This window comes from Papilio machaon, chromosome 1 (genome assembly GCF_912999745.1).
Source record: "Papilio machaon chromosome 1, ilPapMach1.1, whole genome shotgun sequence".
Classification (NCBI taxonomy): domain Eukaryota; kingdom Metazoa; phylum Arthropoda; class Insecta; order Lepidoptera; family Papilionidae; genus Papilio; species Papilio machaon.
In genome coordinates, this window is record NC_059986.1 from 4,834,434 (window position 1) to 4,850,019 (window position 15,586).

Below are 15,586 nucleotides of genomic sequence, written 5' to 3' on the forward strand. Positions count from 1 at the left end.
ACCACCACAACATCGTTCCTTGGTCGTTAAAATGTTAAAATTTAAAAAGTGATCAAGTGATATTCTATAGCATTTACTGAACACATGCAGCTCTATTGAACCTGAATGCGATTGAGTTTTTAAGAACTAGAAGTGAACAAGATAAACCTAGTGTTTTAGAAGCGATTCTAATGATGCTTGAATAAAGCAAATGATAACAAAATCGGATGCAGAACTGTTCTGTCAAGATAAAATCGCTTAAAATTTTAACAATAGCAAATTTAAGTCGTAGCTCGCTCTAGTGATGTGCCCTGGGTCAACGAGTTCATTTATTGCACAATGAAAATCATTCCGAGTTCCATTGGTGAGGAACGACGCAATAAAATCCGGATCTCGAGGAGGGGATCAGTTCGAGGCCGCGGCTTGCACGTGTTCGGAGGGTCCCGCTGAGCTCCTCAGACGTATGTATTTGTATTAAACTACCGAGAATGTACCTGCGGAGCGTTCAAACAAGTGTTTCCGGTCATACCACTATATCCGGCGCAACTCAATGCAACTGGTAGTCGGATGAAGTACTTTCGGCCCTTTTCAACATAACCCAAATGCATTACTTATTATTTTATTGTTAAGTTTGATGCAAGGGTAAGGTTTTATGTTAATATAAAGTCTTATACAATACATAGGTACCTAACATGAAAAGATTTTTATATATAACTTTTAGATTACTTATAGAGTACAGTTAACGATAAATATGTAATATGTAATAATATGTGTAAATAATTTTCAAAGGTGTTCAATTTCACGACTCTTGTGATACATGATTGTTTTCAAATTAGGACGGATTTCAAGTTCGAAACTGACAGTTTATTTTAAACAGTATACAACCATAAGGAATGTTGGATGAACTATAAAGTTCCTACCTGTTTATTTAACCCCATTTGAATAAATTATTTATTTGATGCTAATTTTACGCAATGTTTATACCACGTAAACAAAGGTTCTAGGCGCTAATATGTCATGTGTTTAAAAGAAAGAGTTAAAATAAAGAAAGGTTCATTCCATGTGTTTCGTTGTGAATTCGGTTGAGGTGAATGAAGCTCAGCGTTGCCCGAGCGCGTCATCGTGCACAATGGCGACGAGTTCCGCAGGTGACGACTCGCTTCTATAGCGCTCATTACACCTCCATTGAGCCAGGCCTTACCTGGACAACCTGTTCCACATCAAATGACTAAAACCCGTGATTCGGCAGCTAAAATACTTGAGTTTTTAATGCGTCCACTTAAAGATAAATATGTATATTACAAAAAATGCATACTCGTATATACGCTTTTCACAAAGTGTTTACATGTAGTAGGTACTTGTTAGACTTTACATTTTCAGAGTTGGCGTGAGTTCCATGGAATCTAGCGCAGAGTATGAAAACTTTGGGAAAATTATTTTAAACTATAGCTTTAACCCACACCTGAACATTGGTTCGTAAGTTTTAGTTCGTTAGTTTTTAGTCAGCTAGTTGTATATGGCAATTGATCCGGCTTGAACCAGATTGTTGGCACTGAAGTGTAACGTCCATAAAATCTAAACATTATATTTTATAACCATTTAAATGACAAAAGATATTTTGATTGTGGCACATCGGCCAAGAAGCCAGCGAAGAGCCCAGCAGAGCGAGGCAGCGCCAGTCAAGTGGTAAAGCGCGATCGTCTTTTCCTCAATATTCGATGTCGAGCTGCACCCAGGGACCCATTGTCTTCATATCATTACAGCTATTATATTTGCCCGCTCGAGCGTACATTTTCATATTAAACCTTGATCACTGTCTGACATCTTCATAATGATTTTCAATAATCATTGTTTTATACTTTCACAAACAATAGCCCAATAACAATGCTAATAACAACCTATATAAGTTTAAATTAATCGAAAGTCGCTTTACATATGTATATGTAAGTACAATGGCAGGCACAGGATGAACGCGATACACTTTCTAAAGCCATTGTTGAAGACCTTACGCATATTCTTGTATATTCTACTAGTATGTATTATCAACGTGAAAGTTTGAAGGGATGGATTTGTTACTATCTGACACAATAAGTAGTGAAGGGAAGTTAATGTTTAAAATAATATAAGATGTGTGAGGTTAAAAATGTTATCTGCGTTCTTCGAACGAGTGTATCTTACATACGCTCCAAATACCATTTTACAAATTTTTGTACCATTTTCTTTAAACTTAATAAGTAGAACCGAGTTATTACTAAGTCGTTTCAACTTTATAATTTGTAATATAAATAGTACCTGAGTGTTATGTAAACATCGTTTTCTTTAGTACTAATTATTACACAATAACTTTGCATAACAATGAAGTCACGTTGTTTACTGCATAATAACAGACGATGCTAAATAAATTGCGTAAGTAAATTACACTTGTATCGGCGATTTTTTTACTGTAACAAAACAATCATAGGACACCGTTTATAAAAATCCTTTCACAAGTTTGGCATCAATAAAATGAGCGCGACAAACAATATTCACGCAAAAACCCTAACGAAAGCAATCAATACAGGTCAATGACAATTAAATTGAAAGCATTATGTAATTGTATTTTAATTTCAAATTACGTTTTTTATTTTTTGTCATCCCGTTAGAAGTTTACGTTGTTGGATTTTGAAAAAGTGTCAAATGGGACCTAGTAAAATGGCCCACCTATTTTTTTTTTGTCTATTTAAGGATAATTAGTTCCACAATTACAATTTACTTGAGATGGGTTGAGTAAATTCGGTTTTTATCTTTTCGATTGTTGATGGTTATTCTCATAGAACTTGCAATTGATAATATCATGCTTATTGATTTTGATTTACAATATAAAGAAAATTGTTTCTTTTTATTCCTATTTCATTATTCGGAAATAAATTAAGAAATAAAACTTTTATCGAAAACAAAAAAGAAAGGTATTTTATATTTTAGTTAATATAGTCAATATAAATACAAAAAGTAATAAAATAAATTACTAAATTTTAGTACTTACTTGATCGATTAATTTTATTACAAGACCGATTCTCGATATTTTCATAGTTGTTCTTTATGCACGTAGGTACGATCGACACTATGACACCCGTCCACTAAGTACGACATTATACGTCATATAAGTAAATACGATACTTCATAGGCATCAGTTGTCAAACAGGATTAGTTTTTAAATAGACAAACTATAATAGGTTGGTAATGTAATGGAATTATAAGTTGGTATGTCCACGTTGCACGATGCGTAAGGTACAGTTATGCCGAAAGTTTTTTTTTTTTTCAACAATATCGTGCAGAACATTCTTATCCACATCAAATCACAAATTTAAGTTCGAGACACGTCAAAGTGATTTACTTTTCTTTGGCACTTAAATTTCGAAGGCCATTAAACCGAGCGATATTTCGTCGGATATTCTGACCCGTAAAAGTTTCGCAAGAGTCGATCGTAACCTATATCGGTCATAACTCGCCGTGACGCGACAACCTTTTACACGGCGCTCACTCCGAGGCCGGACGAAGAAAATAGGGAGGCGGCCATCGTCGAAAACAACAATGAGGTACTGTTACCATAATCATACTTTATGAACGCTAATAACGGCCGCGGTCGCCTCGGACGACTGTGCACATTGTAATGTTTCTGTTTTGCGACACGGGAAAGGCGCTGACAAAGTTGGCACAAAGGCACAGTTTTCGGCGGCCGATCTCCGATGGTATTCGGTTCTCGGAATAAACGTGATTCCAAACATCGTAACTTCCTGCTGACAGCCGATGGACCTAACGCAAACGATTGCTCAGCTTGTATCAAAACAATGAATCGTCTTCATGTTAAAGTTCTCATCTCAAGTTATTGTTTCTTTAATTTCCGGGTTTAAATATTTATATTTCGAGCATCATATGCATTTGTTATAAAACTTAATCTTTATTGTTTATATATTTTGTTTTAAATAGATATTATGTAAAAAATATAAATTGTTTGCCGGTCATGAATGTCTCTCTCTAAATACAAATCACTGCGGAAAGGAACCGGGGTGCGTCCGTAACATCTATTTCGATGGTTCGAAGAGAGCAAAGTTCTGTACTTGTCTGTTATATTCAAATAATGATGGCATCCATATGCGCCTTCTAGTAGATGAACCCTAAGATTCATAAGTATAATCTGCATATAAACGACTACGTAAATGACAATAAGCGAAGAATTAATACATTTATTTTCTTTATACAAGTATCATCCTAATTGTCTTGTACACAATGCAGTATTTTGACTGGATTGTTATGTTAAGCCGTGAATAACGTTTAAATCACAAATTATGGCATGAAGCAAGATGATCGGGTAAAGTTTTCATTTATAAGTTTGGAGAGAAAAAGAAATCGCTCGCTATCAGATGACGGTGCGATGTGCGGGGAAACGCTAGTAATAAATAAAATGACTTAATCTCACTGATATGACAATATATTGCACACACACAACGCGATGTCTGCTAACCTGTCGATAAAAATTCTTAATACGATTGTGGAACTCGATTGGTTGGGTTTTTATTTTATTAAGAATGCAGTTTGTACCGTGCGTTCGCTTTTTATGGCACGAAATGATGAAGTTGTAAATATTTTTTTGTACGTAGCCACAAAGTTTAAGTTTTGGCACATTCTTGTTGTAACGTCTCGAAACCTTTCTCGCAAAACAACGTGTTATTATTCGTTTGCATTTTATTTGTTTAAATTTTTTACTTTATGTTTTACGCTTTTTTAAATAATAAGTTGAGATATTGTACTTACCGTCTTACAAAAAATTGTCTACATGCATTGAATTTGGAAAATAACAAATACGAAACTCATGCTCGAAATCGGGAGGGGTAGGTAGAAAAATGTAGAAATTAAAATTGTAAATTTCTTTGGGTCCCATGTTGTTAACAAAATGTAAATAACATTATATTATTAATGAATGGTTGTAAAATTATTATTGAAGCGAAGTATATTGATAAAACATTGATTGGTGTTGTTACAGGTTCCTAAATAACGTTTATTGGCGTGCTGGGCGGTCGCCGGGTGACATGTATCGGGGCTTGTACCACACAAAGCAGCTCACCGTGCACGCAACACCGCCGACAGACCACTCCGCTGCCAAGCGAGCCCGCGACACGACATGCGCCAATAGCCCCGCCGCGCGCCGTCTTGTCTACTCTACACCGCACCACATTACGCTCTAACTCCCTCTGTCGCTTCATTAAACTGTCACTAGTGACTTTCTTTAATAATCAATAAGTACTAGACAAGTGTTCCGTAATTGGTGCAGCATGAAAAAACTGAAATCGGTATTAATGTCTGTAAAAGGTGATGAAGTTCTTTTGGTGGCAGACCTAGTGTACGCAAGAGTGGCTTTATGTAAATTATTTAGAGGATTAATTTATCTAAGGTGAATTAGTAACAATAATAATAGCTACTACTATTATACCTATGACAAAAGTTTAAATAATAAAATTGATGCCAAATAATGTGATGACATTACATCATAGTTAAGCAAAACATTTCATTGGACCTGATAAATATTTTTGATATTATTTAGCATTAAAATTTCACAAAAATCTGCCAATTTTTAGGATCATAAAGTGAACAAACTTAGAAACAATGATTTTTATTTGGAAGAAGATAGTCCGTTTTTAACAAACAATTGTAATAACAAACTTCTTGGTGTCGAAAATCCAGTTTAAGCATTGTTAAGAGACAACAGATTTAAATTATAAATAGACGTGCAGTTATTACTACATTAACCGATGGCTGCAAATTATCTGGTATATGGTGATTGACTATGAATGAAGAATTAATCTGTTTGTACTTCGTTGTTCTTGCACTTTGCTGAGTTAACTGAATACATGGAATCATATATGAATTGTTAGGTACAAGAGAAAGATTTATCTTCGCATACGATGTATTAGACAAAACCCATCCTCGTAACGTGCACGGCAGCGGGCATGCGCGGTGGCGGCCAGGTGCGTCAATCTGCGTTGTCGCTGCGCACGCGCACCCTTGCGCTGCGCTTTTAATAAATTTCAATGCGTATAAAAAGTTCTATCAAAAGATGGCGACGTCAAATAAACCGGTGCAAGGTTCGACTGCGACTATGCTCCACGTCGGTACGGATCGGTTTCCCTCCGTGAACCGACACCGTTTGTTGGGTGTGCAAACAAGTTTTGATTAAATGAAAAGGTGTCCCGGAACGGGTGTGTCCGCCGTTTTGCCTCTAAGTAATTACATTTAACGCACATTATATCTGCAGTTGTCAGTAAATCTATAATTCTACGAACGATTGTTGCAATTTTAAACGGTCAAATTTGGCGTTATAATATTTGCCTCGTCACATTATCTCGACAGATCGAAGTATAAGTGACTGCGCCAGTGTTTAGCTCGCCTTTATACAATTTGATCAAACTATATTTAGTTACTTTATTTAATTAATACAATTAAAATAAATATAACTAACACAATTCGGTTCGTCATTGAAATATGATTACACTAACATTTATTAATTTCTCCTTACGTTAGTTGAACGATCCTCTTACAGTTGATCTCTTTACAGTTACGAAGAAAGTATTTTCTGACCCTCAAACACTGATTACTAGTACAAATTTTCATCAACTTATTTATACATTTATACCTTTTCATAAAGTATTTATACCTAAAGCCAATAGGGCAAAATAAGGTACACGAGTATAATATTGAATTCTTTTGACTTTAAATGTAAATAATAAAAGCAAACTAACGAAAATTGTCACAAGAAGGTGTATTCAATGTTTGATGTTTGAACGTTTAATTTATTCACATAAATGTAAATAAATGTCAGTTACATTTACAGCGAGACTACGAGTATATCAGAGTTAGTTCATGAAACAGTTTAGTCTGCACCTGCCTCGTGGTGGCTGATACCAGCCACTGATAGCTGTGAGTATTGCTATTCCTGCATTGCCTAATAATTAATTTCCTATATTAAATACACTGCATAATATCGATTGTTGTTTTGTTTTTCACAATACAAACCCAGAAATAAAAGTATTTTTCGTTAAAATGGTCATGTTAATCTCATTCCAAAACCAACTTGTCTGAACATGCATGCTGCTTCACATTGGATGCAGCTGCCTTTCAACCCCAGGTCTTTCCCCTTCTCCCTATTGCACTATAAATACTTTGACGTCACTAAGAAACGCAAAAAATCGGGATAACCGTTACTTTTGTAAAAAAAAATAACAGTATGTGGGAACCGTACTATTTTTGTTTCCCTAGATTTAAAGTATATATCGGACAGGGAACGAAATATTTGTACTTCGTGTCGACATTTAATCCAACGAATACAGCATCTGGATCCGTTTCGAAACTTGTAATTAATGACCCTATATTATCTAAAACGTATCTAGTCTAATTAATTTATTGAACCAGCTTAATAAATAATTATCTATATCACGATTACAATAACAAGATAAGTTTCGTTCACCTGTTAATAAAAAGAACAAACTTCGCGCTTAAGGTGCTACCGGATAAAAAAAAGGTGTTAACACGGACACGATAAGCCATGCCACAGTTAAAATGAAATATGCATACAAGCCTTCGATACTAATGACTTAAAAGGGGTACTTAATTTTTCAAGAAATTTAATGTTTATTAACTTTAATTTAGCAATTAGCATTACGAAAATTATCATTGTAAAATGTACCTAAATCCTCATCTAAACTAATATTATAAAAAGATTTGATTGTTTGTTTGCATTGAATAGGTTCGAAAATATTAAACCGATTTAAAAAATACTTTCACTGTTGGGACGATACACAACAATTCCGCGCAGACAAAGTCGCAACCAAATAAAAGAAAATGTGGGAAACAATACATTTATGTAGTAATGTTACTTACATTTGTTATTCTTTAATATAAAAATATAATTTAAGTATAATACGACGATGTTTAAAATTTATCAAAGATTAGTCCTTAAAAGAATTGAGGTATGTATATTATGAGTAAAGGTGGTGGGGAATGCGCGAGGGGTGAAAGGTGGCCGGTGGCGTCGCGCTCGCACCGGCCGCGCATAGCGTGTGCCCAAATCTCAGCTGTTACGAACCGCCGTATACAGCATGTTGCAATTCAATTTAATAATTTCAACCAATGCATAATATATTTTAAGTAAGTTAATGTCTTTCAAATAAGCCGTATGACGTAATATGTATTTGTATTAATTATATTCTTGTAATGTTTGTATTATTATCCATACCAAATAACTAAAGATTTATATCATATAAAATTCATTAACCGTTGTTATATACCTATTTGTTGTCAAGTGAAATAAGAACATAATCATTGTGTTTTTACGTGTTTAATATATTTATTTTGTACTTGTAAAAAGTATGCTACTCATGTTTTGTTTTCTTAATTAATTCTTAAAGTAATTTTTTATAATCGACCAGAGAGCATCCTGTATTAATATATTCCATCCATCTGTATTAAAAGTGTTTATAAAAGCGTTGAATGGACCAGTGTGCTTTATATAGAACTCTACAGCTATGCCATTATTCAAAATTAAACTACTCACCTACCTGCAAGGTCCGATCATTCAATATCCAAAGGGTATATATCCAGCGTATTTTATAGTCTGAAGTGGAACTTTATTCATGTAGTATATTGTAAGTTATAGATAAAAACCTACCATATATTTGTACCATTAAGGTCCGTAATCACTTGCAATTTTTCCTCTGTGTAGTAACCGAAACATTACGAATATCGGTGGAAGAACGTCAAGTAATCTTCCATCGGCATTGTCGCTTACGATGTTTGAACATTTAGCTTTGAAACGATGAATGGGGGAGACCCTAACCGTTTAATTCAAGAACGAAGTGTCGTAAGTGTAATAGTGCATGCTATAGGTCTCGTTACAGACGCGGTTGTCGGTTACGACGTTTTAGAAGTGTGTTCTTGGCGGTTGCAGATGTGCGATTCGGGTACAGACATGTGATTCTGCACGCGCGGCCAGCTGCCGACATAGCTGCACTGATTCAATTCAATGGCTGCTCCTTGCTGCTAGTGGGTGCCTAAACTTTTGTGTAGCATTTTATATTCGAAGGTAAAAGGTAAGCAGACAAACAATGATACAAATGCCTGCGCGATAACAATAATAGATACGGCTCAGGTGTGCGGTGTTTTTTTAACTAGTTGACTAAACAGATTTCATAACGGATTCTTTTGATCGTGTCCTAAAATTTTTCAGTAACTTCGTTCACTGTTCAACCTTAGTGTTTTCTTGTTACTACAGTAAAGTTAGTCTAGAAGTAACAAGCTTTTATACGTCATAATTCTTAATTGTGAAAAATACATTGCAAAGACAAAAAAAATTGCAGCTTACACCATGCAAATTCACTACACAACCTTTCATGTTAATTCACTTTATGAAATATTTGAACTACATATATATATGAAAATGTTTTAATATAGATTATACCCAGTTATGCAGTGTTTTTGGGTCAATATTTATACATATAAAGCGGTACAAATCTGATATTTTCTTCGTCCGCATAATAACAAAGAATTATTTCAAGTAAGCTAAATACACTAGTAAATACGCTGTATTCGATCTGAGCTTGTATTATGCATTATGATATGAAAACTAAGACTTCCATCCAGAATTTCCACGAGCTTTTTAATGACAAAATTGACCCCACAGCAAAAACTAATACTTCGTCACTTATTCATGAAAGTATGTAAGTATACATTTCAATCATAAGTTTATATAGAAAATATAATATTATATAAAGCAGTGATTTAATTCATGTAGTAATGTATGCGTGGAATTAACCGGCAATTATGCGACGAGTCTGGTCTGGCAGGGCACCACCTGCCCGCAGCGCCCCTGTCCATCGCTATTTCCGCCATAGCGCACGCCGCACGGCGCGCTCGTGCCGCGACCGTTATGCACGCGCCCCGCGACGCCGCACCTGGCCGCCACCCCCTGAACTGAACACACCTCCCCTCGCTCCTCACCTCTCCCACCCTGCACACACACACGCCCCGCCACGACACACGATTTGACACCTATCATCGAATAATTATTGCCCATATGCCCTATAATACTACGTCACTATTAATATAGTCTAATTTAATAGTCTTTCTATTTTACGAAATGTAAGTTGAACACGAAAGTAAAAATTTTGATTCATATTTATTTTTAGTGTATTTATATTGTTTTATTCACAAAGAATACAAACTATCAGACGTACGAACGTTAAATATTTGTACTGCAATTAAGTAAACATGAAATATGATATAAATTAAGTTTCGTGTATACGTTTGTTTGTTTGTTTACTGTCTATTAATGTATTTACGTTTCTCACGCGTAAAACAGATAAGGATTCATTCACAGGCATAAATTAACGAGGTACATAATGATCGACGATTTTGTTGATTGTGAACTAAAGGAATGCTTATTACTAATTACGTATGTCAAAAACAAAGTGATTACAAATGCAATCTGTTATAGTTCCAGTATTACTCATTAACCCTGTACATTGACCAAGGTCGCATTAGTCATCTTTATTGAATGATATTCAATTTGATTCTTGACACATTTGAAAGTGTTCATGACTCAAGTGTTAGATGACACAGTACATACTCTTGCGTATTTAACCGTGAAATACCTACTGATGTGCATGGAAAAATTGCTGGTCAATTTTAATATGTCATAGTTATATATTAATTAAGTTTCATATAATGTAACTAAATGAATATTTTGTGGCGCTAAGACATTAAATTGTCAAAAACAATTTAATGTGTGTGTGTGATGTTTAGGGAAGAGTTTGGCTTTGGTTTGTGATTTTGTGATTTTGCATTGTTCTCGTCAGAACCGGTAGTGTGGGAATGACCAAATTACCCTTGGATCACACCGATCTGTGGGACATAACACTGGTTGCTAAAGAACGGACAAAGAGCGGACTTTGTACTTCCGTGTTAGAAGGGGTTGCGAGCGTATCTCGTCGGCCGGGTTGTTACGACACTCCCGTAGGTACGAACGGGTTCCGACACTTCCCGGTTAAGAAATCGGTAAATTATTATTAGCAAGCTCGCCCGATGAATGGCTTGTTTGTTTTGTTATCGACGATAACTGTGTGGTCTGTTCTCAGACTGTATGAAGTTACTTTACGACCTCCAAGAAATTTATTATCGTGTCTGTTAAATGCTCATTTTGTATTTGATTTAAATAATTTGTATCAATCACGGTTGAATGCTTTGCATGTCAGAGAACTTTAAAAATAAAAGCCGATGACCAACCACTGTATAGAATAGATAACGACATAAAAAATATTAAAACTATAAAGCAATAAAATTTTAGAGTCAAATTACCCTGATTACGTAGCATCGTTTGTCATTAAGTGACACCGTTTTTAAAAAATAATTTTAATTTTATTACCTGGCTATCTACCCGGGTAAATTCCCAGAAAAACAGGACGTCTCCGCGATTAAAACGTGGTCAAGGTCAAGTTGGGAAAACCGGCCATTTTCGCCATGCATGGATACACTCCATGTAATTGTGAAAATCGTTGTAAAATGTTTAGCGAATAAAGTTGTCCTTTACTAAATTTTGTAATTATTGTTGCATAAGGTATATTAGTTTTCTTATTTATTCGGAAACTATTGATAATATGTAGGTACCTAAGTGTTTTTTTATAAGCGTAATGTTCGTGATTTACCATGATTTTTTAACGTTTTTTATTATCCCGGTAACTTTACGAATTTAAGGGAACTGCAAATTCTGAGTATAGTTCAATATTAATAATAAAAGGATTAACGTAAAAATTTAAGTTTCCTAGAATATTGAACAACCGGTAAAATAACAAGGTTGTAAATTTTTTCAATTACTTTTTATGATAAAAAGAAAAAAGTTAACAACAATAAAAAAAATAATGGTATAAAGACAAAGCATTTTTGATTGAATACCACAATGTATACTACAAAGTTAAACCTTATTCTTATTAAGTTAGGTATACTTTGCATTATGCTTGTTATTTTCATAATTCAAGTAAAATAAAGCCCGCCAACTAATGTTAGTTGTTAACATTTTATAACAAAATACCTACGCTCTAGATAAAGTTACAGAGCGCTACAACAGAGCTTCATGTTTACATTTGAAATAGGAACGGTTATTATCATCAAAAACATAAAAGGAAATCGAAGACGAAGCTAGAATGAGGACAAGGCCGAGCAGACAGTAAATAGCACCATCATGTAAACTGTCGACCTGCCTAATTAGTATAAATGTGTCATTGGTGTCTCATATGGCAACTCTGGATCAATTAGTGCGCTGACTGATTTAAGTAAATTTGAAATTACAGATGTGAGTAGTTATCCGTTGTGTGTAATCATCACGTGAGTTACATGCAAAAATACGTCTGAATTTTGTCCTTTCTCTAATATAATATTGACTCGAAGAATGATGAATAAAAATAAAATATGACAAATGAAAAATATTCATAAACGTGAGGGATCGGTCTCGAGTTTTCACAAAGAAGCATTGCTCGGTTCAAAGGTGTTTAACCTCGACGGTTGCGCAAAAAATTAGATCGCCGGCTGAGAGACGAAGTGGCTGCGACCGGAATGATGGAGAACAAAAGTGGTGAGGTAGTGAAACTGGGCATATTGCAGCAACGGTGAGGCGGCCGGGTGCGGAGGCGCAGGTGCCGGCCGCCGCCCCGCGCCGCGCCGCGCCCACCGGCCGCAGCGCCCCGGCGATTGGGCGCGGCGCACGTGCGCTACCGGCCCGCGCCACCTGGTCCCAGCCGCGCCGCCGTCGCACCGCACCGCGCTGCGCCCCGGGCCGCATAAAAACCCCCGGCCTTCCCTCACCGCGCCATTCCGACTTCCGGACGCCGGCGAGCGCATGCGTACGTCAGTCGCGTCCCGACCGCCGAACCGTTCGTCAACTCCGGCGCATCTTACCATATTATTTGGATTGCTTATACCGAATGTGATAAGTGTTGAACAGTTTACGGACTTCAGAACTTTTTATACGGATTTTGGTGTTTGTGAATATTAGTGCAAGATGCTTGTGGAAGATTCGCAAATGTCTAGTTCACCGATGACCAAAAAATACGCGCACTGTCCGCTGAAGAAGCGGCCGGTGCGGGAGGAGCGGCCGGCGACACCGCCCACTACGCCGCCGCACCCCGCCCACTTGGCTACACGACTTTATTATGATTACAACTGTAAGTCCAATTCATTAGATTTTATGATTTCAAAATCTCGAAAATAATTTAATGTAATAAACAGTGACGTTTAGTTTTTCGCAAAGTTAGCCTTTTCTTGCCCGTGTATTATTTATGATTTTTATTGTCAGAGTATTTTAAATTAATTAATTAATTAAAATTATTAAACACTTTCTAATTATCGAGTAGAAGAAGAGATATAAAAATACGATGACATCGATTTATGATTGATTTTAACTGTATTTTTTTTTGGTTCATAGGTGACATGGAAAATGACGAACCTGAGAATTTAAGCACAAAGCCTGAAGATCTCTCAAAAACTGGAAATTATCCCAGCAAGGCATCGTCACCGATGTCCACGGCCTCCGTAAAAGTGGAACCTCGTGAGTGGCAGCAACAGCACCTCGATTACCTGTCGGCGTGTCGCTCGCGGCTTGAGCCCACTCCTGCGCCGCCGGAGCTCGCGCGCCCCACGCCGCAGTACGCCTATCTTCCGACACTCTACACCTACCCTTTCGAAGAACTCTACCCAGCTACACCCACTATATCGCCGCCTGCTCATCCGCAACTGTACCCCCGCTACTCTCCCGCATCGCCACCTTCCTCCTGTTCACCGCCGCCTTGTCCCGAGGACCTCCGTTCCCCGGGCTCAGTTTCCTCAGACTCCGGGGTTTCCGTCTCGGCACCTCGCAGGCCCCGCTATCAATGCCCAGACTGTGCCAAGTCCTATTCGACGTACTCTGGCTTATCAAAACACCAGCAATATCACTGTGCCGCCGCCGAAGGAAGTCTTGCCAGAAAATCGTTTAGCTGCAAATTCTGCGCTAAAGTATACACGTCTCTTGGAGCGCTCAAGATGCATATCCGAACTCACACGCTGCCCTGCAAGTGTCACTTGTGCGGCAAGGCGTTCTCGCGGCCGTGGCTGTTGCAGGGGCATATCCGCACGCACACGGGAGAAAAACCATTCTCCTGTCACCACTGTCGCCGCGCTTTCGCCGACCGGTCGAACTTGCGAGCTCATCTCCAAACCCATTCGGATGTCAAAAAATACTCGTGCACCGGATGCGGCAAAACGTTCTCGCGCATGTCGCTCCTGAGCAAGCACTTGGAAGGCGGGTGCGGTGTCGCCGGGGCCTCGCCCTACGAGTATCGGCCCGAGGCGCTGCCGCAGTCTCACGTGCACCAAGCCTTGCCCCCGACCGCTCCAGTGCACGCGTACTGACAAGACTGAACCCGCTGTATATTCGATCTCGTAGCCTAGATAAATTTCTCTCACATTCTTTACATGCTACAACATCGCCTTAGTTGTTAAGATTAAATTATTTTTGTAAATTATACAGAATCAAGACGTGTGTTAATATTTAGTTCGTAAGCCGCAGTGCCGTGTGTCATTAGTTTACTTAGATTAAGATGTAGAGCGTAAGTTAACATAGGTCTTGTAGATAGTTCAGCCGCTTCTAGGCGGAGTCGCTAGTCATGTGGCATTTGCCGAAAAAATCTATTTTTGAATCCTAAGCCATGTACAAAGTGCCTTAATTATAAATGATTAATATATTATTGGAAAATATAAAACAGTATGTCATTAGACGCTACTATGTTATAATATAAGTACATGTTAGTACCTATTTATGAGGCTGTAATATTTATAAAAACTATTGCCGTTTTGCGTTCCTTTCTGTTACCTCCACATGCAGAAAATAAAATATTACCTAATTATGAAATATTTATTTTCTTTCATATACCTCAATAACATCAAGAAGAATAAGGGAATTAAAGTGTTTTTAAAAACAAAAGACACTTAGAAAAAAAAATAAGATGACCGGTATGAAATTTCGGTGAAGAAAATAAATCTTGTCATACCATACTCCTTTTGACACTTTCGTGAGTCTGTCAAATGCATAACAGAAAAATAATATCACAGTATAATTTTGGGATTAAATGAAATTGTTATCAAAAATAATACCCATTCAATCCCAATTGGAATAAGCAGAATTAAATGTTTTTAATCGATAAGAAAATAAATTAAAAAAAACAAATATGCAAATATAAGAAGAAGAGTAAATTAATAATTATTTCTAGAGAGACAAGAAAGACGTTATAGTTATTACAATATCGTTGTAATAATGTGGGTCTAGCGCTGGGGTGTGGGCGCCGGGTCAAATGACTACACGGCCAAAAGACCCAAACATTTGCTTCCTTCGCTATTTCATACTACTTTATTATTATATGATGATACATTTTGATTTATCACTAAATAAAATAAAACTATGATATATTTATTGCGTAATTTAGTAATAATATTTTAAACATATTTGTTTAAAATTACTGATAATACTTAAATAAAATACATACACCGACAAATC

The 15,586-nt window shown here is 36.8% G+C and overlaps 1 protein-coding gene across 1 annotated transcript; it reads left to right on the plus strand.

Moving 5' to 3' along the window:
* Positions 1–12,889: 12,889 nt before the first annotated feature.
* Positions 12,890–14,902, plus strand: LOC106710751 (protein snail homolog Sna). Its single transcript, XM_014502910.2, has 2 exons — positions 12,890–13,220; positions 13,481–14,902. The coding sequence occupies exons 1-2, from the start codon at positions 13,058–13,060 to the stop codon at positions 14,443–14,445; spliced, it is 1,128 nt and encodes a 375-aa protein (XP_014358396.1). The 5' UTR covers positions 12,890–13,057; the 3' UTR covers positions 14,446–14,902.
* The last annotated feature ends 684 nt before the right edge of the window (positions 14,903–15,586 follow it).

Coding starts and splice junctions, on each gene's coding strand:
- LOC106710751 (XM_014502910.2), top strand. CDS start 13,058: ATGCTTGTGGAAGATTCGCAAATGTCTAGTTCACCGATGACCAAAAAA. Junction 13,221..13,480: donor ACTTTATTATGATTACAACT/GTAAGTCCAATT, acceptor TTTGGTTCATAG/GTGACATGGAAAATGACGAA.